At 53.6% G+C, this 27,358-nt stretch overlaps 1 protein-coding gene across 4 annotated transcripts in view; it reads right to left on the reverse strand.

The window, feature by feature from the left end:
- ZMIZ1 (zinc finger MIZ-type containing 1) overlaps positions 1-27,358 on the reverse strand; it is a 171,653-nt gene that overhangs the window by 103,426 nt on the left and 40,869 nt on the right. For all 4 annotated transcript variants that reach the window (XM_043476403.1, XM_043476404.1, XM_043476405.1 and 1 more), the window contains exons 2-3: positions 8,277-8,385; positions 1,802-1,915 (exon numbers count right to left, since the gene is read on the reverse strand). In XM_043476403.1, the coding sequence (XP_043332338.1) occupies positions 1,802-1,915; positions 8,277-8,336 (174 nt within the window). In that variant the 5' untranslated portion in view covers positions 8,337-8,385. The remainder of the gene's footprint in view (positions 1-1,801; positions 1,916-8,276; positions 8,386-27,358) is intronic.

The following is a 27,358-nucleotide window of genomic DNA, read 5'->3' on the forward strand; positions in this document are numbered from 1 at the left end:
GGGCCAGTTACTGGTCATCTCATGCCCACCTATCCAGCCACCTGACCAGGCCCATCATCGGATTCAGCCTTAGGTCCCTACATTCTCGGCAGGGTCAAGCTCGGGGCAGGGAGCAGGTGGGGCATGGCAGCCCTACCTCCTCCCTTCCTCACGACTACCAGCAGCTGGGACGGGAGTAACATCTGGCCCTGCCCTTGGGGCTTAGCCTGAACCAGGATCCCCACAAAGAGGATTAAGGGAGCTGGGTGAGGGAGGGGCAGCCCAGGGGCTGGAGGACGAGGAGGGCTGGGAAGTGCAGGCGGTCGCCTGGTTTGGCCCAGTGGCCCCGAGGGGGCCAGATGGTGTCAGCTCTGGGCACATGGAGAACCCGTGGGAAGGTCTCGGTTGCATCCCTGCTTGGCATCCCTTAAGGCCAGGAATATCCCCTCTAGAGGTGGACGGGTCCCGACCTGAATCCCAGGTCCATGTCTGACTGGCTGTGTGAACTTGGGAAGGCAGTCCCCACTTCTCAGCTTCCTTTGCTATACAGTGAGGATGAAGGCAGGACCAGTTTGCTCTGAGGAGTCAATGAGAAGGCACACCCAGTGGGCCAAGCTCAGTGTCGGGCACAGAGGAGGTGCTCTGCAGTGATGGCCTTTCGCCTCGCTCCTGTCTGGAGGTTTTTTCAGAAAACATGGTGGCCTTGGATTGTACCCACTGTTCCTGCCTGACGAGGCATACATCTTGGCCCTTCCTCCCCAAGCCTTGGGGTAGCCGGGCTCCCTGGCAATCTGTTTACCCACATTCCCTTTAAAGCTGACTGCACCATCTGAGCAGCTGTCCCCACTGGCCGCAGAGGTGCCCTCACATTTATGGATACAAGCCACGTGGCTGGGGACAATCATAAGCTTTGAGCTCCTTCCACGTGGCTGTCAGCCAGCAGGCTCCTCAGCTTGGCAAATCAAACCGCTAGCTCTGGGCCTGGCCTCTGCCCAGCTTGGATCCTAGACCCTTACCAGGATGAGTTAATTTCAGTTTCCTGGATTCTATCGCACATCTGGGCGTTGGCATGTTCTATTCCATGTGCTTAGGACATTCTTGCTATCCTCAGTTGCTTCTTGCAGGTGTATCAGACTCCTACACACGTATTAGTGGCTCCTTTCCTCAGTTTCTGCAACCTGCCCCACCACCAAGATGGGTAACACTCCCCTTCTCCGTGTTCCCTCCACCTTATCATGATTTCCTCAGCTGCCTCTTCCCACAGCTATCTCCCCCATTGAAGAGGGAATCAGGCTTGGCAAGGTCTTTCCCATCTTCACTTTCCCAGGATTTAGCAGAGGGGATTGTGCATGATAAATGAGAGATCAATCAGTGTTTATTTGGATAGATGGAAGGATGTAATAGGAGCTCAATAAATGCTTATATGAATAGATGGATGGATGTAATAGGAGCTCAATAAATGCTTATATGAATAGATGGATGGATGACTGTAAAAAGAGCTCAACAGATGTTTACCAAAGTGAATGAATGAATGGATAAAAAGAGGGTTGAAAACCTTCAAGAGCCTCTCTGCTTTACTTACGATGGAACATTTACTCTCGTAAGTCTGGAACTCCTCAAAGTAGGATCATGTCTTTCTTATCAAGTGTAAAGAATGCACGTAACCCCAAGGAATGTGTCTCCCCATCAGACTAGATTCCCGCAGGTATATGCCTGTCAGGGGTACACACAGATGGGTCCTCCCCTCCAGCCGCAGCCCAGCACACGAGTCCCCAGCCATCCTCCCTGGGTGCGGGCACAGGCCGGGAGGACACAGACTCACCGTCAAACAGCCCATCAGGCTCTGCTCAAAGGGCCGTTGGAAGGCTCGCGGGTCTCCGCACCAGTCCAGTAGCTCCGTGGCGGCATTGTGGAAGTTGGCGGGGTTCTGTAAGTGCTGCGGGAGAGGGAGAGGAGGCAGCGTGAGGCTCCAGAAGTGAGGCCAGTGCAGTGTGAGGGAGTCCGCGGCAGCGAGGACCCCAGGTTTCCCCGGGAGGAGACACACAGGATGGGGCAGGCCAGGATGAATGAGTTCTCTCAAACTCCTCATTCACTTTCCCCCTGCATCTCCACTCCGGCCTACTTTCTGATGGGATGGGAATTGCAGCCCCATTGCAAAGATGGAAAAACTGAGGTCTAGAAAAGAGCAATGACGTTAGATATTAAAATGTTTTCTGGATGCTGGCAGTGGGGGTGGTGAGAAGCCCTGCAGGGTTCAAGAGGGTGGTGTGTGGCTCCCATCCTTGGAGCTGGTTCTCCCTAAGTCAGGACAGACTGGCCCTGGAGATTCCTTATTGGTGAGCACCCTCCACCCCCACCCCCTGCCTCACAAACCACCACAGCTCAGGTCTGTATGCCACCTGCTCTGGCTCCAGTGAGCCCTGCTGGAGTCAAATAGCAGGAGCAGAGGGCACAGAAAGAGGCCTCCAGGCCACACCCAGCCGGGAAGGTGCACTTAAGCACAATGTGCCCAGGTGATTGGCACATCGTGATCAGGTGCATGTGGCTCAGCCATTCCTGTTCCCCACACCCAGGTTTCCTGGGCTCAGTCTGGCTTGTCTCAGGGATGCTGACGTTGCTGGGAGGGGGCCCTGCCCGAGCTCAGGCCCCACCCAGTTATGGGGTCTAAGTTAACAGGCTGAATTCTGGTGCCAGGGCTTCTAGATTCTGCTTCAGAGCCAGGCCATGGGGCTGACGGGGAGTGGGGGTGGGGGGGGGAGGGGAGGGTGGCTGCTGCAGCTATCCTTTCCTTCATTAACACTTATCTGTGCCTTCCTAGGCCAGGCCGAGTTAGGCACCAACTCCAGGGTCATGGACCAGGTTGGGGCAGAGTTGGGACTTCAGGGCTGAATGTGACTCCCTGTGAGGTCTCCAGCAGGACAGGCAGAAGGTGTCCACAGGGACTGGAGTAGAAGCCAGCTGCAAAGGGGATCCCCGTGTCCTTGGTGCTGAGAGAGACTGGGGACAGCCGCTGCCCTCGGACCAGTGACTCGCTCCCATCCTGCAGTGAAGGTCTGCTTTGGAGCCAAGGCTGGGAGGGGTCTTAGGAGCTGCCAGTTCCCAGAACTGCATGGCGAGCAGGATGTGCTGGGGGAGCCCCTAAGGGCCGGGACCCTGGAATCACACTGCCTTCACCCACAACTATCTACTGACCTAGGGCATCCCCTTCCCTCTCTGAGCCTCAGTCACCCCACCTGTAAAATGGGGATAGCAGATCATGGCTTAGCAGTGAGGATTTTTGTTTCCCTTAGAGTTCCACGATTGCTATTACAATGTGGTTTATGAAAGGCCAGATTTAAAAATGGATGGAGGAAAGAGAAACGCATCAGAGTATCCTCCCTCTGTGGGAGCAAAGAGAGAGGGAGAGGTGAAGGGAAGACAGAGGGCAAGTGTGCACAGCCCTCTGTCACTGGGCTGTGGTGAAGATTAAACAAGAGGAGGCTTACATGGCCGCTGGCAGAGCGCCTGGCACGTGGGGTGCTCCCATGTGGGGCTGCCCTTGGCCCTGACTCTGTCTCCCAAAGGCTCTGCTGGAGGCGCAGCTGCACTCAGCACCTCTTGCCCTGGCTACACATACACACACACACACGTATACACACACACACACGGCTCTTTCTGCAGACAGAGCTCACTGCATATGAAGACAGGAGGATGTCCACGGCTGGAAGCAGACCCTCTGAGCAGGCAGCAGTAGGCCCTCTGACTCCTGTGCCCTCTCTAAAACCTGCCCCCTCCGAGGCCACGGGCAGCATCTGGTCTCCGCGTGGAAAGCCATGCAAATCAGTTAATTCCCCGCCCAGCAGCCTCCCTCTGCTAACCAAGTTATTCCGTTTATTTACGTGATGTCACACCCAATTAACAGGGTCAGCAACCACCGCATGGTGCTCTCAGAGTTGCCCACCCACAGCATCCCATCTTTGACATCCCTTTTTGGGGCTTTAGGCTTGCACGGGGTCTCCAAGGCCAGTCTCACGGGTCCAGTTTTGTTTTGGCCCCAAGCAACCAGCCTTCCATATCTGGCCAGCCCACCTCTGAGCTTCTCCACTCTCACCCCAGCCAGCTGATGAGGTCTTTGATCTGGGCTATGGGAGGTGACTCGTGGGTGCAACCCATTGGTACAAAAGACCACAGGCATCCCATTTGGTAGCTGCTGCTCACTGGCTGTGTGGCCTTGGCCAAACCTCCACCCCCTCTGGGCTTCTGTCGTCCCTTTAGAGACTCTGAGGTGGCTGAGGGATGCAGTGAAATGAAGAGGACCCCATCTCAGCCACTGAGTCTCACAGCCCTGGATGTATTCCTGAGATTCAGATCTCTCTTCTGCAAAATGGGATGAGGACAGCGTGCAGGACTGCTGCAAAGTGTAGAAACAACATCCGTAATAGCATCCCCGTTACAGAGCAGGTGTCAGATAAGACTGCTATTGCTCGGCATGCTAGGACCTCTCTATGGTTTCTTGTTTCTCCTCCAAGCTCCCCCAGAATAGAATTAGTGCCCCCTTCATCTCCAGAACCTCCAAAACTGGCATGAGGCCAAGTCCATGCAGAAAGGGTTTGTGAGCAGTCAGCTGTCCAAGGCATGCTATGTGTAGCTTCAGACTAGGTCCCCAGTGGTACTTGGAGGGGCCAGGACTGGGTGGGGTGAGCTTGGCCACCCTTTGATGATCTGGGGATGGGAGTACTGATGTGAATCACAGGCAGAGTCCTTCCTGGCTGCAGCTGTTACTGGATACTAATACCCCACCCCCCACCAGGAAGCCTACTCATCTCTGTAATTCCTCAGAAGACCTTTTTGGGCTATATCCACTGGCAACTGAGTCTGCTGGAGCAGGAGTTGGGAACACCAGTGCCCAGATCAAGTGATGAATGCATCTTGTCAATCCATCTGTGAATCAAATGACCCATCCATCCATCTACCCATCCATCCATCCAAAAATGAATCAGTTCATCCATGCATCCATCCACTTGTCCACCTACCCATTCATCCATTCTCTACTTTATCCGTCACTCATCCATCCATTCATCTACCTACTTATCTTTCATTCCATCCAGAGTTTATCCAACCACCCACTTATCCATTTGTTCATCATTTATTTATCTATCCATCATTTATATCCACCCACCATCCACTCACCTAACTGCCTATCCATGTATTCATCCATCTATCCATCAGTCCATCCATCCATTCCCTTAGCTACTGATCTGTGAGTACCCACCCCATCCCCATTCTTCCCCAACATATTTTGGGCCCATCCTGGCCTGGACTCTGCTGACATATGATGAATACAGCTCATCTTCTGCCTCTGAGGAACTCAGCCTGGAGGGAGACGTGATGTACACCCTGCAGGGCTTATAGCTTAAGGGAGAAAGAGCAGGATGGGAGAGGTAACTGGGTGCCAGGGGAGCACCAGGGCTCAGGAATGGGAAGTGCAGAGACTCAAAAGGGCACCTGAGGTTCAGGGAGGCTGCTGTGTAGGAATTAGTTGATTGGCACAGCTTTGCATGTGGAGCCCAGATGTGCCTGTGGGGACAATTTAGGGCATGTCCTAGAGAGGGCACCGGTTCTCCAAGTACCTGAAGCTGAGAAAGCAGACAGGCAGCTGAGCCAGAGGTCTGGAGGGAAGACGGACAGACAGCTGGGTGCTCGGGGGCTGGCCATGTGCCGGCAGTGGTGAGAACCTGGGCGGGTGGACGGGGGGCTGCACTGTAAGTCAGGCAGGCTGGAGAGTCAGAGGCCCTGAGGCTCTGATGGGAGCCATAGCTCCACCAGCCAGAGGCAGGCACAGCCAATACATGCATCATCCTCAGAACACGCAGACCCTTCTCTTCTGATCAGTCTATGGGATGTCTGAGACTCAGCAGTCTTCAGTCACCACGGCTGCCCTCTGCGGCTGCTGAGGAGCAGACAGACATCAGGGCTGAGCTGTGTCTGACTGGAGATGTGGGAGCAGCGTGGAGGACGCAGGGAGCTCTGGATGGCCCAGGGGCATCTGGACAGCCTGCTCACCCTCACAGATGAGCCAGAGTCTGGCCCAAGCACAGAGCTGTGTGTGTGTGTGTGTGTGTGTGAGTGTGTGTGTGCGCGCAGACACGTGCGTGTGGGGTGGGTCAGGCGAGGACAGTGGAGGCGATCCCTGGCCTTTAAGCAGCTCCAGGACCCAATGGCTGGGCTGCCATCACGATGCCCATTTACAGACGATGGGTGATGAAGTGGCAACTTAATCAAGGTCAGGAAACCAGCGAGTGGTGGAAGGGGGGCTCAGGCTTACTGACTGGTGAATCTGAGCCCATGTGCCATGCTTGGAGAGGCTGCTCCTGGGTAGACTCCGGCCCCCGCTGGACCCCTGGGTGGTCCAGGGAGTAAAGGGCTCCCTGATTCTTGCAGAGAATCAGATGCAGGGAGAAAAGTCAAGTTGTGAGTAGGTTGTAGGGGGAGCTGTTTGCCCAGCAGCACACAGAGGGCTCAGGCACAGGGGCATGACTGTATTACTGGGGGTGGAGCCACTGACAGCTGATCCCTCCTGGGCGGGAGAAACTGGGTCAAAGGCAGAGCTGGGAGACAGCCCCACGGAGCCTAGAGGAGGAGGAGAAGGAGGAGAAGGGACGGGCAGGGGAGGAGGAGCCCATCGTCTGGTTTCTATTCTGTGACCGTGAACAGAGGCATAATTGGCGTTTGGGAGAGCTGTTCGACTGAGTTCAATCTGTAACAAGTCGTCTTCAATTTCCTCTCCACAGACCCAGGGCCCAGGCTTCCGCGATTGCTCTGCTTGATGCTAATGAGAGGACACATATCCCTCATTCCCGCTGACTAGACTCAGCTTCACTGGGCCCTGGGGATCTGGGAGGGCAGGCAGGGTGGGGTGGGGCTGTGAGCTCTGCCCTCGCCTCCCCTGGGGGGTCCTGAGGCCGGAGGCCTACACTGGCTCCCTAAACTGCCAGCTAAGCCCACCTAAGCCAGGGGCCTCACCCCAGCACTCCCCTCCCCTAAGACATGCCCTGTCACTGAGACACCAATGACAACGCCCCCCTCCTCAATTAGCAGATGATCTGCTACCAGGCCAGGCTACACACTCCACCCATAATGTCCTCAGAGCATCCTACGAGGATGGCCTTACTGGACCTGCTTGACAGGGCAAACTGAGGCTCAGAGAAACAGAGGGCCAGGCCTGACCTCAGCAGTCACACTGTGGGTGCATGGAGGAGTGAGGATTTGGGCCCGGGTCTGTTTGATGTCAAAGCCTCTACTCCTTCGCTCTATCTCCTCTTTCCTGGAGTAAAATACCACCAGAGTCTGTGCATGGACATGCTGCCTTTGGCTTCAGGGAGGCTGAGCCCAGAGGGAGGGCGCATCACTCCTTATCACCACTGGGGGGCGCCTGCCTGCCCAGGCTCAACCAGGCTTCTTAAAGTGGGGATTCAGAGCCCACTGTGAAGGGTTCCCTGTGTCTGAACAATCCAGACAGAGAGCGCGTGTGCATGCTAAGTCGCTGTAGTCGTGTCCGACTCTGTGGGACCGCATGGACTGTAGCCCGCCACGCTCTTCTGTCCATGGGATTCTCCAGGCAAGAATATTGGAGTGGGCTGCCATGCCCTCTTCCAGGGGATCTTCCTGCCCCAGGGATCAAACCCCTGTCTCTTTTGTCTCCTGCATCAGGAGGTGGGTTCTTCACCACTAGCATCACCTGGGAAGCCCTGGCAGGCAAATCGCCTCTTAAGCTTGGTGTGAGCATAGGCAGGAGGCAGAACTTGCACCGGCGGGGACGAGGCCCTCCCTGCACCAGTGGGGCTGCCCTCTGTGACTTCAGGCGACAGCTCTCTTCCCCCTTCCGTGCCTCGGTTTCTTTTTCTGTAAGATGATTGATTTCCCAAGACCTTTCCTTTTCTAATTCTTTACAAAGAACCACTAGAGCAGAGAGGTGGGGAGCTTGGGTCTGGGAGGGACATTAGGCACTTCACTGCATCCTCACAACAACCCAGAGAGCCCAGCAGAGCCCAGAGAGGGCATGACACTGGTTCAAAGTCACACAGCCGGGAAGGGCAGGGAAGGCATGAGGCCGAGCTGGCATGTGAACCCAGTGGAGTGATTCTAATGTGAGACCGGTCCATGCCAGTTCTCACGAGGTGGGCGGTCGGGGACCTCCACCCCGCATCTCAGGTGCTTATGACACCAGCACCCCCTCTGCTCTGCCCGCCTCACCTGCTCTGCCCTTGCCAGCGGCCAGGCTGGCAGAGGTGGCGGCGGGAGCCCGGCTGCACACCCACCTGCTTGATGCACTGCAGTCGGTCGTTGGTCTGTTGGATGTGCCTGTCCATAGAATTCATTCTGGCCGTTTCGCTGGGCTCTACCCGAGAGCCATGAACGTTGTCCAGCCTGTGAAGACAGAGGACAGTGTGTGTCACCGGGGCTGTGCCAGGCCCGCTGGCCTCAAGCCACCCTCACCTCCCCACACAGGCGTGCTGGCCTCTGCCCCGGGGCAGCCCTGGGCCGGGAGGAGGAACTAGGCCCATGGCTCCCCAGCCCTTCTCTAGGCTCAGCGCTGGGTTAAGGGCAGGAGGTGTTCCTGGGTTTCTTCGTGGGTGGCTCATGTGAGCACTGGGCAGGTATGACCACCACTCATGTCTACACACACGTGTGTTGGGTGGTGGTGGCAGCAATGGCAGTCCCATCTTCAGGTTCTCGGTACAGGACTTAGCCTGCTTTCTGGGCTGTGTGTGCACGTGTGCACAGAGATCTCCCCATGTGACAACTCTGACAGCAGCAAGTGTTGTTTAAGGCAGCAATCCTGCCATGGGTGCCCTCCCTGCATCTCCCATGCCTTGGAGTTTACAAATCACAATTTCATGTTTCCCCTTTGCTCTCCCAGGAAAGAAAGAGGGTAGCCATCAGCACCACTTCCCTTTTCCAAACAAGGAGACCGAGGCTCAGGGAGAGGAAGGGAGTTACCCGGGGTGGCACAGGGAGCCCGAATCGGGCCCCGGGACCCTGACTGCCAGTTCCTGGCTGAGTGGTTGGGGCACAGGGCTGTCCCACTCAGCAGGCTCACTCTTCCTGAAAGATGCTGGGCCTGGGGCAGGCGAGCAAGTGTGTGACAAGGTCCCCTCAGTTCCGCAAAGCCTATGGAGTCTCCAGGCCTCTCCAGGAAGGCCACGAGCGTGAAGGCAGAGATGGAGGAGAGGCAGACAGATGCAGAGAGGTTTAACTCTGGCCCTCCCACTGCTCAGGAGTCCAGGTTCCCAGGCCAAAGCAGAAGTCTGCTCCTCATTGGCTGTTTGTCCTCCCACAACCCCAGGGCATTTCTGGCTGCAGACACATGGCTCAGACACAGGGGACTCAGCAGAGGTTCCCCCACCCCTGGCCTTCTCTGCTCTCCCAGAACCTGCCCCCTGAAGGCCTTTCATCTCTGGCCATGTCACCAAACGTCCCATCCACCAAGCACTTGCTGTGTACTGGGCCCTTGCATTCTCTCCTCAACTCCTCACGCCTGCTCTGTAAGATTAGAATCATCTCCATTTTACAGATGAGGAAACTGAGGTCTGAGATCTCCCATGGCAAGTGGAGGCTTGGACTGTGTGTCTGCCCGTCTGCTCCCATGTCCTGTCTCTCTGCCCCAACCCTGGTTTAGGAAGCCAGCAGTCTGCCTGACCACAGCCTTGGGAAGAGGCCCTGTTCCTCTTCCAAGGAGCTCTTCACTGCACAGCTCTCCTCAAGCACTTCTTATTGTTCCATTTGTGCTTGAAAAGGCGACTCGTTGGCGTGGTTCAAAAATCACAGGTGTCCAATGTCATGCTGTTCTGGTTCCCTGCCCCCAGGGGCCCTTCCAGAGACAACTATTGTCATCTGTCTCCCTCTGAAGGACTCAGAGAAGCAAATATCTACGTGTACTATCCTCTGCCACCCCTTACAAAACATAAAATGATAGCATTCTGCACACACTCTCCGGACCTTGCTATTTTCCTCTTAATGATATCTCAAAGTGTATTCCACATCAAGACATAAAGAGCCTTTTCATTTTTTAATGGCTGCACAGCATTCCCAGGCACTGATGAATCATTTATCCAAGTGGCATCTGAATGTCCAGCCCTGCCAGGTGCTGTTCTAAGGCCTGGGGCCCTAGGCAAGGCCCTTCTGCTCCAGGGGTTCACACTTGCCAGAGATGAGGCCTGAGCTATCCCCAGATCTCTTCATTGCAAACAGTGCCAGAAGATCACCTTTTATATCAGCCACATCATCATGTGTGAATTAATCTAGAGAACACACTCTTGGAAGTGGAGTTTCTGGGTCATTTGGGCATCTGTACTTTGATCAGTGCTTGCTGGGTTCATCTTATCTTGTAGCTCTCCAGCAAAAATGTAAAAGTGGGGGCAGCATCCCCACATTGATTTCTTCTACCCTCACTCTGCCAGTGTCCTTCCTATCACACCACCTATCGCACATTTACACACCCAGATATACAACTTCTCCATCACTTATCCATTGTCTTGTCCATCCATCCATCCATCCATCCATCCATCCATCTTTATTCTCCACTTGTCCATCCTTGCATACTTCCAACTCACCCAGTAAATACTTGTCAACATCTTATACTGTGCTAACTCTATGGAACATGGTGAGGTGAAAATGAAATCATTTTCTTGAGCTCATGGAACTCTTGGTCCATGCCTATATCTACTCCACGTCACCTTTTATATGACTATTTGTTGAACTCTTCTTATGCTGGTCCGGGCACTAGACAAAGACATGGTTACTATATCCTCACTTTACAGATGTGTAAACTGAGGCTTGAAGGTGGTCTCTCAAGCACCACATGGTACACGAAGAACTGGGCCTTTCCAGCCCCCACCCAGGGCACGAGCAAACACTGGTTGCCAGGGTCCCAATTACAGACGGCTGTTTCCACAGCGAGCAGGGCAGGGGCACTGAGCCAAAGGACCTCATTAAAAAGGAGGAGCCTGAAGGAAAGTCAAAGAAACCCCAGGCCTGTGCAGACCTCAACCCCCTGCCCACAGGCAGTAGCCAACCAGGACAAAGGGCCTGCGCTGGCCCATGTGGCCAGCAGGGGGTGCTGTTGATGAAGATAACTGCCCAGGGGGTTAGAAATTTGAACTGCGGAAATTTGGTGAGGGATCTCAGACGGTAAAGCGTCTGCCTACAATGTGGGAGACCCGGGTTCAGTCCCTGGGTCAGGAAGATCTCCTGGAGAAGGAAATGGCAACCCACTCCAGTATTCTTGCCTGGAAAATCCCATGGACAGAGGAGCCCCGTAGGCTACAGTCCATGGGGTCACAGAGAGTCGGATACAACTGAGCGACTTCACTTTCACTTTAGGTGGTCTCGCGACAGTCCCTAGGTAGGAACTTTTCCCAGGATGGGCACAGCATTTTGTCTATAGGGTCAGTGACCTAGCGGGTCCTTGATAAATGCCTGTAGAATGACTGACAGATCATTTCTGGGGCCTGGGCGTGGGGTGGGGGCTCAGCCCACCCAAGGAAGCCCCAGGCAGGCACCAAACCCATCAAGACAGCCACCTGGGGGCCAGAGGTTGTCCTTTCCTGTTGAGTTACAAGCAGGGGGCCACAGGTTTCCCCTGAGGAAACCAAACAATAAAGGGGAGACAGACTGTCCAAATTCGGGTCTGTCTCTACACTGACTCATGCGCTATCCTATCTGGAGGCCTATCTGATCTGAGATAGCTCCTGGATTCAAAGATGCTCAGAATATCATTGACCAAAGGTGCCTTGAGTTCTTCCACCACCTCAAGTTCAGCTGGTTTTATTCTTGGGGGCCTGAGGCCCACAGGTGGAGTGTCTGAGGTCACACAGCACCTCTGGGCTGGATCTAGATCCCAGGGGGCTTTACTCCCAGACCAGGGCTCCATGCTGTAGGAACCAAGACATGAACGGCTGGGCCTGGGACACCCGCGAGACCCAGAGGGTTTACAGGAGAGACATCACATATCACAGGGACAACTGCAAGTCGTGTATGTCTCCATCTATAAAAGAACAAAATGTCTAGTTGATTAAGGAGAAACTCACAGGTGAGGTGACACTTCTAAACCACCAAGATCAGTGGAAAATTGGGGCTATTAACACCCAGAATGGATGGGCTGGTGGTTCCGGCCCCTGGAAGAAAAAGGGTCAAGGCCTAGAAGGCTAAAGATCACAGACATGAAGAGAAGAGGGGGTGCTGAAGGAGGCATGAAAATGGTGGCTCCCTGAGGGGCAGTGTGAGATTTTCCATTAGTTCTGCACCTGCTGTGTTCAGGCACTAGGCCAGGCCTTGTGTATTGCTAATTCATTTAATCCTAAAAGGTTCAGAGAGGTGAAGTGACTTTCCCAGGGTCACACAACTGGGACGGTGTTGGGCTGATTCAAACCTTCTGCTTTTTTAATCACAGGCATGTTCTTTCCAATCCTCCAAGACTGAAGGTCAGATCCTCCTGGAAGTCCCCACCCAAGACTGTGCCTGAGCCCAAAAAGATGTTCCCCTGGAACCTGTCCACACCCATCCACTTGCTTCCAAGGCCATCCCAGTGCCGCTGGCCTCCGTGCATGCTAGCTGGTGAGGGAAAGTGGGAGCGCTCAGCGGCCAGCAGAGGTCGCCCTCCACCACAGGAGCGCTGCTGGGCTTGGCTGCTGCCTCCCTCCTTCCAGCTTGGACATCTCTAAGCCTTTACAAGTCGCTACAAATCCTCCGTGGCGGCTGTAACTCCAGCGCCCACTGCGGCCAGGCTCCCTCCCAACTGGAGATCACTGGTGGCCAGGCCCTGGGTGCACCCATGGCCTCGGCCCTTCCTGCCATGTTTGCCTCCGAATGGAGAGTGGGCTCAGGTGGTCCACCCCTTGGGGTGCCTGGCCCTCTGTCCTGGTCTGAGCAGCCACCAGCCTGCAGGAGATGCAAGGCTAGTCAGTGTGGGGGCCTGGAGGCAGCCCAGCTCTGCCACCCTCCTTGGTTTTCCCATCTGAAAAACGAAGCCTAGCGGGCTGCTGGCAGCTCTTCAAACTCAACATCTTAGGATTTTGGTGTCAGGAGCTCCAGCTGTTTGGAAAACGCCATCTCAACAAGTGTAAGATGGCTTGACTCGAATTGCAAAGCCTGTCTCAAGGCAGGCCTGCGGGGAGCCTGCTGGCCCAGGAAACTCTGGAAGGGGGGGGTGGTCACTGTTCCAGGGTCACCTCAGACCTCAAATGCTTCCCCTTTCTCTGTGACACGCTTTTCCTTGAAGCTAATGCTCGACTTGACTTAATCGCATGTAGGTAGGTTTTCCAATGGTGACATCTGGGTTGGCTTCGCAACTCACAGGGGAGTGCTTGAAAGGGCCAAGCTTCCATTTGGCACAACTCACCACAAGCGGGGGAGTTCGGGTGAGCCCAGCCTCAGGGGAGTTCAGCACAGAAGATGTGCTGAAGGAAAGCTTGCTGCCCTCAGGCAAGTAGGGCGGCTCGGAGAGTAGACTGTGGTGAGTGGAAAGGGTGCTCGGGGACCATGTGGTCCTCGCGGGATGGTAGGCAGGGGTGGAGAGAAGGGATGGACAGAGGGGAAAAAGGATGAGTGGGACTGGAACCCACCTTTCTGGGCCTAAGGAGAGACCTGGGCCACCTGGCTCCCTGGCAGAGTCTCACCTGGTCTAAAATGTTGGAGGAGGCACATGGCCATCATAGGCTCCTCCTTAGAAATAGAGAGTGAGTTGCTTTAACCTGCTCCATGGAAAGCGGGGCCCTGGAACATTGGAGGCAGCTCCCTAGGACTGGTATCAGGGGTACTAACGTCAGGGTGTTTTATTTTCCCCTTTTGAGGCCAACAAGTTAACTGGTACATTTAACAAACATGAACTCAGCCAAGAGGCTTCTGCATCTGTATGTGCACACCCACATGCTTATGTACCCCCTTTGCACACTTATGTATAGGTGCATGCACATACTTGAGTGCTGACCCAGATGCACGGAGCACACACATCTCCTGACAGCTTGCACAGGCAAGTGCCAGGTCCCCAGGGGAGCTGTGTGAGCAGTGGTGTGCAGAAACGATTCAATCACCATGCACATCTGCAGCTCAGGTCCCCCGGGACGAGTGGTGCTGGCAGCAGGGGTGGGGGCGCTGTACCCACGGTCTGCAGAGCAGAGGCTGCATTCCAAGACATCGTCATGGCAGGGAGCTTGGGATGCGCCTGCTGCTCAGCGTGGTGGGAGACCTGGGGTTCCAGGGGACGCATCTTGGCTGGCCCCTTTACCAGCTCTCAGACTCCAAGAGGGGTGGATGTTGTGGGCCCTGGATTCAGCAGTGACCTCTGAGTGACAGTGTCAGCCTAGGTCCTCCGCTGTCTGGCCCCCACCTCCCACTACTCCCCGCTGATCCCATATCCTCCACGTGGGGCTGCTGCTCACCTCTGGGACCATGTTCTGAAGATCACACCTCTAGGTCTTTGCCTCTGTGCCTCAGCCCACAATGCCTGGCCCCCTTCATCCATCAAGGCCTGGTTCGGTGGTCACCCTCTTGGTTGGTTTCCCCCAGTGGAGCCACTCACTTCTATGTCCTTGGTGCCCTGTCACGAACCCCCAATTTGGTGGTACCAGATGAGTGAGATGTCTTTGCATCTGGCTCCCTCATCAATTGAGATGTCTTCCAGTTATGGATTCCTAGAGTCTGGCCTAGCCTAAGGCCTGGTACTCAGTGGGTGCTGAGCAATGCTCATTAGATGGATGGATGGATGGGTTTTCAGCTCTTGCTGAAAACCCAATGACTCAGTCCTAATCAGAGGATCTTAGGATTGAGGGAGACTCTGATAAGCATCTGGGGCTCCCAGAGAGTGATACATGTACCACAGGTGGAACAAAGATGATTTTAGATGGTCCATGGGCAAAGATTTTACATTTTCATACTGAAGTATTTGGACTAGAACAGTGATCACTGGTGAGCCTATGGATATTATTATTTGGGATAGGGTTAAATAAGGGAGGGATGGCAAACCTAGAAGGATTAAAGGACCATTTTAAACAGAATATAAATGGTATGAAAGAGACGGAGGTTAAGAAAGCACTGATACAGTTGGATGCCTTCCTCATCTTAAAAGTAAAGGCGCTCAGAGAGGCGTAGCAGGTCTCCAGGCATGCTGCTTGGAGGCAGAGGAAGAGGGTGATGGTGAAGCAAACATAGTCGGGGTGACTGTGTGCCCTGGCCCAGGGAAGTCAGGAAGGAGGGCAGAGGAACAGACACGAGTGGAGAGAGGGAAGAGGCAGCTCTAGGCAGCTGCCCGGGACCAGCTGCTTCTCACGCTTGGCCAGGCAGCTGGAGCAGACCCTGGGGCCAGCTTGTAGCCTTGCTCTAGGTGGGGTCCCTGGGTATGGGTGGGCCCTGAGAGCTAGACCTTCTTGGCAGGGAGGCTGTGGGAGGGCCCTTTATCTCCCCAAGCCTTCATCTCTCAAACAGGAAGGTGTATCCCCTCCCTTCCCACTGAGCGGAGGAGTTGAGTAAGTGAAGTCACGCAGGGCACATTGTTCTGAAAAGGGAAATCCTGATTTGGACAACAGTCTCTTCCAAATGCAGGACCCCTCCTTAATTGGGGAGTGCCCCTTATGCCAGGACTGGACAAAGCTGCATACCTCCTGGCCACAGAGTTCAGACGCTCCGACTTGGCACGGTTGCTGGAAGGGTGGACCCACTTCTCTTGATGACCCAGTCTCCCAGCACCCACCTTCCCCTACAGGAACCCCCACTGTCAGTGGCGGTTAGTGGGACAACACAATGTACACCCTGGGTGTTTCAGAGGGGCCACTCCTGAGAGCAGGTGTGCACACCCAACAACCTGTTCCGGGACACAAGAGCTAATCCAGAGGAGAGGATGGCTGACTTGGGAGAACACGTGTCAATGTCGCTCTGACAAAGGTGCCAGCCCACGGTCCCAGCCCACACTGTCCTGGGAATCCCAGCTGCACCCACGTGTGCTCATCTCCCTGGGGCACATGATGGCTTAGCAGGCCCAGGTCATACCCTCGGGTCAAAACCTCCCGCCACCCTCTGGCCACACTCCAAGTCCATGACCTCGCAGTGAACTTTCACTGACAGTTTCTCTCCCAAAAGGTGAAGGAGGGCCAGCTTTAGTCCTGGATAATGTTGCTGGGTTTTCTCTCATCCCCAAGGCTATGACACCTCTGCTTTTTGTTTCTTCTAAATGGAAAGAGAAACAGAGCAAGGGCTATAGTCCACGGGGTGGCAAAAGACTCAGACACCACTTAGCGACTAAACGGCAACAAATTGAACCTATATGTGCCAGACACTAGGTTCTCTACGTCTATCAGCTCACTTTAAGCCCCAGAACTCCACTGTGCTGTTCCGATTATTATTACCGTACTGTAGATGGAGAAACTGAGGCCCAGGGAGGTGAAATGACTCGCCCAAGGTCACACTACTGAGAAGTGGCAGTGCTAGGACTTGAACCCCAGGCTGGTTACACAGCCCATGAGGCCTCACTGCATCACGCTCTCCACGGGAACGTGGCAGGCTTCCTCGGCATCTCCTTCCCTGGCCCCAGCTACCCGGCGTGTGACAAAGGTGACTGTCACTGCAGAGCAGGGGAGTCACGGTTCTCCCTGATGCTGTCTGGGCCGCAAGCCTTCCCTAGGACAGCCGTGCTCACGCGGAGGCCCTGACCTGGCTTTGTCTTAAGGCTCTTGCCTGCGATTCCAAAGGCTCAGATGCCAGGAAGTGGGGAATAGGGAAGGTGGAAACAATTCCCTGGAGGAACTCAGAGGACATAGGGTAGGATGAAGTTGGAGGTGGAGCCAGGGTCCCATGACTACCAGCTGGTGTCCTATAGAAGGCTGTAAATGCCCTGCAGATGCCTACAGCTCCAGTTCTAGGGACAAAACGGTGTTCTCCACCAACTCTTCCTTACCCCAGCTTCTTGAGCCTCCAAATCCACCCACCTGGCATTCTCCAGGAGCTCCAGACAGGGGCGGGTCAACAGCAGATCCAAGGGAGAGTCAGTATAACTAGATGAGCCCTTAAGAAGCACAACAGCATGCAGGCGTGCGGTGTCAGGATGCTGCCCCCACCTCCTGCACCCCTGACAGGCAAGGCTAACCAGTCACTGCATTCTTCTACTGGGTCCACACACGACCCAGCCAACTGTCCACACACCCTTCTGCCCAGTCATTCTTAACCACTTGGCGCCAACATATGAGAAAAAAACCTCTGGGCAGGTCCATTTTTAAAAGGAGGGTAAACAGAGACTCGCAGTGGGGAAAGCTTAGCTGAGGGTCACCAGCCAGTCAAGACACTAGCAGCGACCTGCATGCGGATTTCCCAGTCCCCGATTTAGTCCTCTTTACCCTAAACTGGGAGCCAGAGCCAGGCACTTCTCGAGCTGAGAGCCCACGCTTGGACCACACAGGCAAACCAGCCACATGTCAAGCAACCTTCCATCAATCACAGCCTCACAGCAGCTGGTGGGCAGTATTAGCCTATTTTGCAGAGGAGAAAAATTAAGGCTCAGGGTGGGTGCGTCATTACTCCCCCATCATGTAGGACTGATACGGGCTGGTCTAGGACAGCAGCTGTTTCTCCTGAGCCTGGGCTTATTTTTACTGAGCCTCTTATTTTTACTAATTGGGTATGCCTTCTCTTTTAGTGAGTTTCTGTGAACTGTCAGATTTATTTAAAAATTTCTCAAGAAAAGGGAGATGGGGAACAGAGGAATCAAAAAGCAGCCATTTATTTGACTTAAAAGTGGTAGATGGTAAAAAACCAACCAACCAACCAACACAAAACCAGTCCTCATGGCTTAGATCTAGAATGGATCTGGGGATCTGCTCAGACCCATTGTTCACAGGTGAGGAAACTGAGGCCCAGGGCAGGGGTGTGGGTGGAGAGACAGCAGAGCCTTGAGCCCCTGCTGCAGGTCAGAAGTGGGGCCAGGGCCACACTCAGGCCTCGGGAGCCCGGGCCGCCCCGAAGGTCTCGGCTCTCTCTGCTCCATCCACATCCAGGCACCTCCTGCAGGTGTCTGCCGAGCGCGCACCTGTGGCCCCAGACAGCTCAGACAGGGACCTGCCCCAGGGAGCTCCCGGGGGTCTCCAGGAGGGGGTGAGGAAGGACAGGGTGACTGTGGCAAGCCAGGCCAAACCTGATGGCGGCAAGGGCTCTGCTCCCAGTGGGAAGCATCTGTGATTTTATTTCTGCAGAAGCCCCGTGAAGTCCCCACGGCTCCTTGGGGATTTTTGGCATCCCAGCTGGGCTGATGCTGGCATGCTGACCCTGTTCGTCCAAGCCTCTTTCCAGAAGGCCTGTGGTACAAGGGGGTGAGTCAGCTGGGTCTGGTGTCCATCACCCTGCTTGTCATCAGATCTGCACTCAGGGAATCTCTGGGTGTGAGGGACTCGGACTAAGCCACCCTGACCCAGGCTGGGAGTGGGGGCCTCATCTCTGGAGCCCTTCAGGGAGGAGCTGGGTACCCCACAAGCAACCTGAAGACATGCTTCCTGAGTGTCTACTGAGAGACAGGGATTCACACCAGGGGCTCCAAAACTGAGTGCTGACTTGACACTCTGGCTGTGCAAAGTGCTCTACAGTTTACAAAGCCCTGGCGTCACAACCTCATTGACCCTTGTTGTTGTTCAGTCGCTCAGTCCTGTCTGACTCTTTGTGACCCCACGGACTGCAGCACACCAGGCCTCCCTGCACATCACCAGCTCCTGGAGTTTGCTCAAGCTCATGTCCATTGAGTCGGTGATGCCATCCAAACCACATTATCTTCCGTCATCCCCTTCTCCTCCTGCCTTCAATCTTTCTAGCATTTGGTCTTTTCCAGTGAGTCAACCCTTTGCATCAGGTGGCCAAAGTATTGGAGTTTCAGTTTCAACATCAGTCCTTCCAATGAATATTCAGGGTTAATTTCCTTTAGGATTGACTGGTTTTATCTCCTTACTGTCCAAGGGACTCTCAAGAGTCTTCTCCAGCACCACAATTTGGAAGTATCAATTCTCAGGTGCTCAGCCTTCTTTATGACCCAGCTCTCACATCTGTGCATAACCCTTGTTATCACCTCATTTATGTGGGTAATATAGCTTACTGGATCAGGTCACCAGGCTGCTTGGGTTCAAATCCTGGCTCTTTCATGTGCTAGCTTCTGTGACCTGGGGCAAAATGCTCTCCTCCGTGTGCCTCAGGCTCCCTATGTGTAAAATGGGTGCAATAACAATGGTGCCAACTTCATAAGCTGCTGAGTTCGTTAAATGAGTTAGTGAATAGGAAGCACTCTGCACAGCCTCAAGCACGTGGGCCCCGGCTCTGCTCAGGACCAGGTGGGTCTTATCATCTCCATCACAGGCAGGAGGAAAGCAGGGCCAGAGAGAAGAGCTGGTACCCGCTGCGGGGGCGAGGGGGAATTAAAAGCCACCACTCTAGACATTAAAGACCTTCAACTTTTCTCCCTCCACACACCCTCACACAGGTGTCTCTGGGAACCACCCTGCATCTCAGGGCCAGGTGCCTTTGAGGACATGGGTGGCAGAGGCAGGGGCCTGTGCCCACCGGCCAGAATGATGGGTGGGGGGATTTGTCCTCGAGGCAAAGGCCAGTTGTGAAAAGTTCAAGAGGACAGAGGGATAGGGTCACCGCTTTGGGGCAGATGAATGGAGCGCTGCCACCCCAGAGTGGCACTGGACACCCACACAGTGTCTGTCCATGTGGGCGGCGTCACAAGAGGAGGCAGGGGCACCGGAGGAAAAAGGAGGGTAGCGGCCAGGACATTGCAGATCAGGCTGCCTTTGGTGAGTTTCGCGGAAAAGGGTCCTTCCTGATGAAGGATCCTCTGGTAAGACTGGCTGGGGAGAAGCTGCATATTCCAACCACTCTTGGTGAGGAGGAAGCACATTTGCACATAAAGGGCCTTAGAGCATCTGGCTTTTCCCAAAGTGACTGGAGTGCAAAATACTTTTTTCACTAAACACATTTTAAAATCCCATAGACTAGTTTTCCACAGAACTGGCTTTGACAAATTCCGAACTAAGAGGAGTGACTGCGGGGTGAAGAGGCTGGACAGCGGGGAAAGAGACTGCAGAGGAGGATGGGCAGGCTGGGGGAGGGGTGCCTGGCAGGGTAGGGGAGCAGAAACTGAAGTGTCTGCGAGAAGAGAAGTCACGGAGCATTCACATCAACATCTGAAACCTACTGCCCAGGAGGACTGGGGCCTTGGATGCTGAATCCAATATTACGGCCAGCTTCACGAGGCCACCATCACTTTTGTTATTCAGCCGCTCAGTCATGTCTGACTCTTTGCTCCCGCATGGACTGCAGCACGCCAGGCTTCCCTGTCTTTCACTATCTCCCAGAGTTTGCTCAAACTCATGTCCATTGAGTCAGTGATGCCATCCTCTTGGTCATCCCCTTTTCCTCCTGCCCTCACTCTTTCCCAGCATCATGGGCTTTTCCAGTGAGTTGGCTCTTCACATCAGGTGGCCAAAATATTGGCGTTTCAGTTTCAGCATCAGTCCTTCCAATGAATATTCAGGGTAGATTTCCTTTAGGATTGACTGGTTTGATCTCCTTGCTGTCCAAGGGTCTCTCAAGAGTCTTCTCCAGCACCACATTTTGAAAGCATCAGTTCTTTTGAGCTCAGCCTTCTTTACGGTCCAACTCTCATATTCGTACACGACTACTGGAGAAACCATAGCTTTGACACTACAGACCTTTGTTGGCAAAGTGATATCTCTGCTTTTTAATAGCTTAGATGTACCCAACCGGCCAGGACCTGCCTACGGGCCCAGCAACTCCCTACCCCCAGCAATGCTGGCCTAGGTCAGGAGGAGAGAGGCCCAGCTCACTTTCTGGAAGGGCAAAGGCCAGAGTTGGAAGGTCAACTGAGCTGCCTGAGGCAGAGGCTGGGTTGTCCGGGGAGGCTGGCACCCCCTCTGCCCCCTCTAAGCTAAGAACTCTAAAGGGAGGGCACAGGCCAAGGTGGCCCAGGCAGCCAGAGTTCCCTGCCCCAGGCCGCTGGCCTGTGTGGCCCTTCAACAGCCACTCAGAAATCTCCTCTGTGATTGTGATTAAGAGAGGAGCAATATCATTAAGTACCTACTGTGTGTTGGGAGGCACATTTGCTGTTTCATGTGAGTTATCTTTATGACAAATGATAAAGATATAGTTAGAATGATTAGCACCATCTATAGAAGGGGAGAAATAAGACTGAAAATGATTAAGGAACTTGCCCAAGATCTGAAAATGGCACAGCTGGGATTTGAACCTGTCTGTCAGACTTGAAGGTCCAGCATCGCGACCCTAAGCCAAGCCACCTCCACACCATTCAGGGGCTGGGGTTGAGAAAGCTTCTTTGCAGATGACCCAGCTCAAGGCTTTTCTGGAGCCCTTTCAGTTCAGCCATCCACTGGGTACCACCCTTTGCTAGCTCTGCATTGCTTTGCCCAGGCTAGAGTTGGAGAACGTGGATAAGAGTCGTCTGTGCTCAGGGGGCTCCTGGTCTTGGGGGGTTCCGATCATGCCAGTTACATGCACGGTACGTGGATGCATAGTTGGCCCTCTGGGCCTGTTTTCTCAGCCTCTAAAGGATGGGGCTGATTGAGATGTCATATACTTCTCCTTGTACTTCCTAAACCTCTGAGGACAGCAGGGGACAGTGAGCACTCCCTCTGCACCAGGCCCTTCCACACACACATTACTCCCCTAACTCTCACACCAACCCAGGGAGGTGGACATCGTTGCTCAGACTTTACAAATGAGGAAACTGAAGTCCAGAGAGGTTATGCAACTTGCCTAAGATCACACAGTGGACCAGCAGGGTTGCTGCGATTGGAACCTGGGTTTAACTCATTTCAAAGGCCCACCCAGCCTGAATTGAGACTAAGAGAGGATGCAGGGAGAGATTCCTCCTAGTCCTGAGTGTACTTCACCAGGTGACTGTAGAACTCAGCCCCTCAGTTCTTAGCCTTGGTGAAATTCGGCCTGGGTGAGACCATCCCTAAGGCATTTTCCAGCTTCAGCGCTCTGGCAGGAGGCTGGGGGAAGGAAAGATCAAATAACAGTAAAAAAGTAAGATGAATCCCTGATTTCCAGAAGCCTGGAATCCAGGTGAAGGCAGCCAGGCTGTACTAACTGACCAGATGGCCATGCCCACCATGGGGGCCAGACTGTGGAAGGCCTAGAGTTGGTCTGGCGGCAGCCCCATAAGCTTTCTGAAGGTGGAGGGGCAGAGCCAGGCCCCCAGGAGGAGCAGTGTGGCTGGGGACAGGACCAAGACATGGAGGTGGGCTGGGTTGGGGCAATCAAGGCCTGACTTATTTTCAAATAAAGCCACCCATGCCCAGTGTCCTTTTGACCAGTCCTGGCCAGTCAGCCTGGAAGCATGGCATCGGGGTCTTTCTTAAAGGAGAAGGTATTGAAATAAAGCAGGACGCATACAATTCATCTGCTTTTTAATTAACTTGCCCTGCTGCCTTAAGTGATTCCCTGCTTACGTTCATTCTTTTGAAAATTCCAAAGTGCTATTTCTGACCTGTGATTTACTATTGCTGCACGTCTCTATAAGCAGTGTTTTAGCTTAAGTGGCAGTTGCATATTAATTACAAAGTTAATTATGTGCTGTGTAATCATGCTGTAATTCATTAGTTTACTCTACACTCTGAGAGCCTCACGCTAATAGCAAGATCTGACAGAGGGGTTTAGGAATCACCAAGAAAGATCTGTAGAAGACCCAGAATGGGGCTGAAAAGGACTTGAGCCCTCTCAGGATGGTTCTTTGGGACACATCTGGCTGATTGGAGGCCGGGTCACTGGGCCCCTCGTGGCTGTCCTCCTGAACACAGCACAGGACCCTCGCTGCCCCAGGCTCTGAGGGATCGCAGCCTGGAGTACAAACTGCTTGCAAACCCTTGTCTGCTGAGGATGGTGGAAAACCCAGCTGGGTCTTGTTTTTTTCCCCCACGGAAGTGCAGGGACTGGAACTGAATTTGTTTAAAATTACTTACGGAACAGAGAGTCACTTCTAGGTGAAAAATTAACTGCTCAGATTACCAAGACAAAGTGGTCCTGGGAACTGACCGTGGGGCAGACCTGGGAGGGACTCTAGAGGCTTCAGGTCCAAGACAGCCATTCAGATGGGGAGATCCCAGCCCTGGGGTGGGGCATGCTGGGCTTGGGACCAAGGTCTCTTCACAGCCGTTTCCTTCTCTACCATCTCCCCTGAAACGTCAGGGATCTTGATATGAACACTAGTCGCCTTTCTCTCTCCTTTCTTTCCTGCATTGTTTTGTTTCCTTATAAACTGGGTTTCTAAGATGACTCACTCCGTAAAGAATTCACCTGCAATGCAAAAGACCCAGGTTTGATCCTTGGGTCAGGAAGATCCCCTGGAAAAGGGAATGGCAACCCACTCCAGTATTCTTGCCTGGAGAATCCCTATGGACAGGGGAGCCTGGCAGGCTACGGTTCATGGGGTCACAAAGAGTCAGACATGACTGAATGACTTTCACTTTACTAATGAATTGACCCACAGGGTGGCCTTGGCTATGAAACCCAACTCCACTCTTTAGCCAATCTCAAAACCCTGCTAAGGCCCAGGTACCTTGTTTCTGAAATGGGGTGAAAGTTCCCTTCAACCTTGCATAGAGATCTGTCCATGTCAGACTGCTTGAGCAGTGTTCCAGAGGATTGTTTTCTAAAACCACCCTTTCCCAGCCAGTGGAGAATTCCCCATGATGCTCCAATGGCATTTAAAAGTCGATATGAATAAAGACAGGCCTGCTGCAAAAGCCCCACTCTCTGCAAAACTGTGGGTCAAATTTCAAGCCTTTGTCACATGAGAGGATACAAGGCTGTGACCTACCCTGGACATAGTGATCTGGTGGCTGAGACCCTCTGCTTTCCAAATATAAACCTGCTTGTTTTATTTTTGCTGACAGCTGAACGAAAAAAAAAAAAAAAAAAAGATGTGGAAGTCCTTCCCCTTCTGGCTCCAGTCAACAGAGGAGAGAAGGGCTCGGAGCCCCAGCTGGCATGGGAGGAAGATAAATAAGAAAAAACAAAACATGTCCTCATGCTACAGTGGAATGTTTAAAAAAGAGGTGAAAAGCACAAGGTCGGGGCAGATTTCATTTTCTATAATTTTAGCAGGCTCAGGGAGGAGGCAAGATGCTGCCGACTCAACAGTTTTGGGGGAATCAGTTTTGGAGGGAACTCATTTTTTTTGGTGGGGGAGGGAGCGGGGGGCGTCTTAACAGCCAAAGGCGCCGTGGTTTCCTTTCCAGGGAACACACTGGTTTCCCTGGCAACAAGAAGTCCAGCCTCCAAAGTTCTGCCGAGAGACCAAGGCTTGGCCTGGGATGCTCCCGACTATTACCCACGGCCAAGGTCTCACCATCCCACTCTCCCAGGCAGTGCGCTGGGTGGGAGAGGTGCAAAAATGTCAGCTCTGCAAAAATGTGGGCACCAGTCCCCATCTCTTCCCCCTGCACTCATGCAAGCAGCTACTCATCCCTGGATCACTGCTTTCCAGGGCTTTATGACTGAGCAGGTGAAAAAAAAAATGCTAGCGACAGCTTGGAAACAAGCCTGTGTTTGACAGCACCTGGGGACCTTGTAGGAACAGTAAAGTCTCTGGGGTGGGCGGCCAGTGGTCCAGCAAGGCTGGGTCTCGTGTCTAGCATGCTTTAGCCTCGTGAGGCTGGCACAGGGAAACGGCATGGGAAGACAGAAGGTCTGAATTTCTGAAGTCACCTCCCTCTATCCAGGCCCGCTCATGTGGCTCCAGAGGCGTCTTGTGGATTTTTAGAGCCCAGTCTCCCAGAGAGAAATATTTAAACGTCTGGGCTGGGAAGATGCGATTCGTGCAGCAGGTGTGGGAGGGGTGGGGTGTGAGTGGGAGGAGGAGAGGAGAGGAGGCAGAAAGGGGCCAGTGATGGGATCTGCAGAGCGCTTATCCCCGGGCGCGCTGTGCTATGTACTCCGCACGCTCTGTCTCTCTCTCCCCAGTTGCCAGGGGAAGCAGGCACAATTATTCCTGGCTGGAGGGAATGAAGGGGTCAAGTGACCTGCACAAGGCCACCCAGTAAGTGAGCGGCAGAGCCGTGAGTCACCCCTGTCGGTTTTGACCCTCTTCTCAGGAGAGGGGTGGATGGAAGGACAGGGGCAGGGAGGGGAGAGTCGCTCTGGCTGGTGGTTTACTCCCCTGGAGGTGAAAGGGAGACAGAGCTTCCTAAAATTCTCCCTTGTGCTCCCTTCCCCAAAGCCCCTCCTAGTCCCTGCTGTTATCTAAACATGCCCCAGGAAGACAGGCCCCAGAGCTGAGTTAGCCGGAGGCTCTGACCCAGAGGCCCCAGTCCCCACACTCCACCTCGAGGCAGATGTAGCACTGGTTGATGTTTCAGGGCCTGATACTGCATCCTTTATAAGCTCTATCTCCTTTAAGGCCATAATGGTCCTATGAAGTAGGTAGTAAGGGTCAGTTTCATAGATGAGAAATGGGAGCTCAGTAACATGTCCAAGTTAGTTAGCAAGAGGCAGAGCTGGAATTCAAGCCCTGGTCTGATGCCAAATTTTAGGTATATCCGTAACTAATGACAATGATAATGATAGCCAAACTTCCCTGAGCTCTCACTATGTGTCTGTCCTGTTTTAAGCACTCTACGAAGACTCTTGAGAGACCTTTGGAAAGCAAAGAGATCAAACCAGTCAATCCTAAAGGAAATTAACCCTGAATATTCATTGGAAGGTCTGACGCTGAAGCTCCAATACGTTGGCCACCTGATGCGAAGAGCCGACTCACTGGAAAAGACCCTGATGCTGGGAAAGATTGAAGGCAGGAGAAGCAGGAGACGACAGAGGACAAGATGGTTGGATGGCATCACTGATTCAATGGAATGAGTTTGAGCAAATTCCAGGAGAGAGTGAAGGACAGGGAAGCCTGCCGTGCTGCAGTCCATGGGGTCGTAAAGAGTCAGACATGACTTAGTGACTGAACAACAGCAAGCATTCTACACATATATACTTATTTTATTCTCTCAACCATCCTATAAAGTACATGTTGCAATTAGCTCCATTTCATAGACCTGAAAACCTAGGCACAGAGCTCTGTAAGCAACATGGCCAGGGGCATACATTAATCTATAAGGCCAGGAAGACTCCTGAAATTCATACTAGTGATTCATGCTAATGACTCATACTACGACCTGTTTCCCCAACCACTGGGACATCCTGCCTCCCAGCTGCGAGCTCTTGATTCTGGATGGTTCTGGGACCCTGGAAGGCCAGGCAGCCATTGGGAGCCTGGGTTTTTCCAAGAGAGTGCCTTCTCCCACCCCAGGGAAATGACGGGCAGGACCTGGACTGTGTTTCTGAGTGTGGATGTGAGTGTGCACATGTGTGCACTTCAGGCTGGGCAGCATCAGGGCGTGCATGCAGCTGATTTATAACCCTCAGAGAAAACAGAATTGCAAAGCTCACTCACAAATCTTCCCTATCGAGGGACTTGTGACAGGCAGACATGCAGTGAATTTCCAAGAACAGGCAGGCCTCCCTGCAGTCTCTGCTGCTGAGATGAGTCCAGGTGACCTGGCCACCTGTGGGTCAGCTCCACAGAGGTCCAGACCAGCGGTGGCCAATCAGTGGATACCCGGCTCAGCCTTGGGTGTGGTCACTGACCTGGGGTGGGGGACCTGTTTCTGTGTATCAGAAATGCTGGTTCCAGAGCAACCCGGCCCCTGGGGTCCCCCAGACATGGGTTACCCATCTTCTCCCCTCTGGCAGGTCCCACCCCACAGCCAGCCCTCATACTCTGGTCCGCACTGCTCAGAAGTTTGGGATCAGGACCTTTAGCACCCACAGAACTGAAGACACTAGCGAATGTCTCTTGACTAATACCACATGCTTTTGTATTGTACTGTTTAAGGTTTATCTCATTTGAGCACATGTCACATGCAGAGGCTGGAGAAGACTCTTGAAAGTCCCTTGGACAGCAAGAAGATCAAGCCAGTCAATCCTAAAGGAAATCAACCCTGAATATTCATTGAAAGGACTGATGCTGAAGCTGAAGCTCCAATACTTTGGCCACCTGGTGCAAAGAGCCGACTCATCAGAAAAGACCCTGATGCTGGGAAAGATTGAGGGCAGGAGGAGAAGAGGATGACAGAGGATGAAATAGTCAGATGGCATCACTGACTCAATGGACACGAGTCCAAGCTCTTGGAGATAGCGTGCTGCGATTCATGGGGTCACAAAGAGTTGGCACCACTTAGCAACTGAGCAACAACACATGCAGAGGCAAGGTTCAGAGAAGTGACGCGACTTGAGATGGGATCCTAACAGAAGTAGTCTGATTCCAGAGCCTGTTCAGAGAACCACT

Source organism: Cervus canadensis, chromosome 8, assembly GCF_019320065.1.
Source record: "Cervus canadensis isolate Bull #8, Minnesota chromosome 8, ASM1932006v1, whole genome shotgun sequence".
In the NCBI taxonomy this organism is placed as follows: Eukaryota; Metazoa; Chordata; class Mammalia; order Artiodactyla; family Cervidae; genus Cervus; species Cervus canadensis.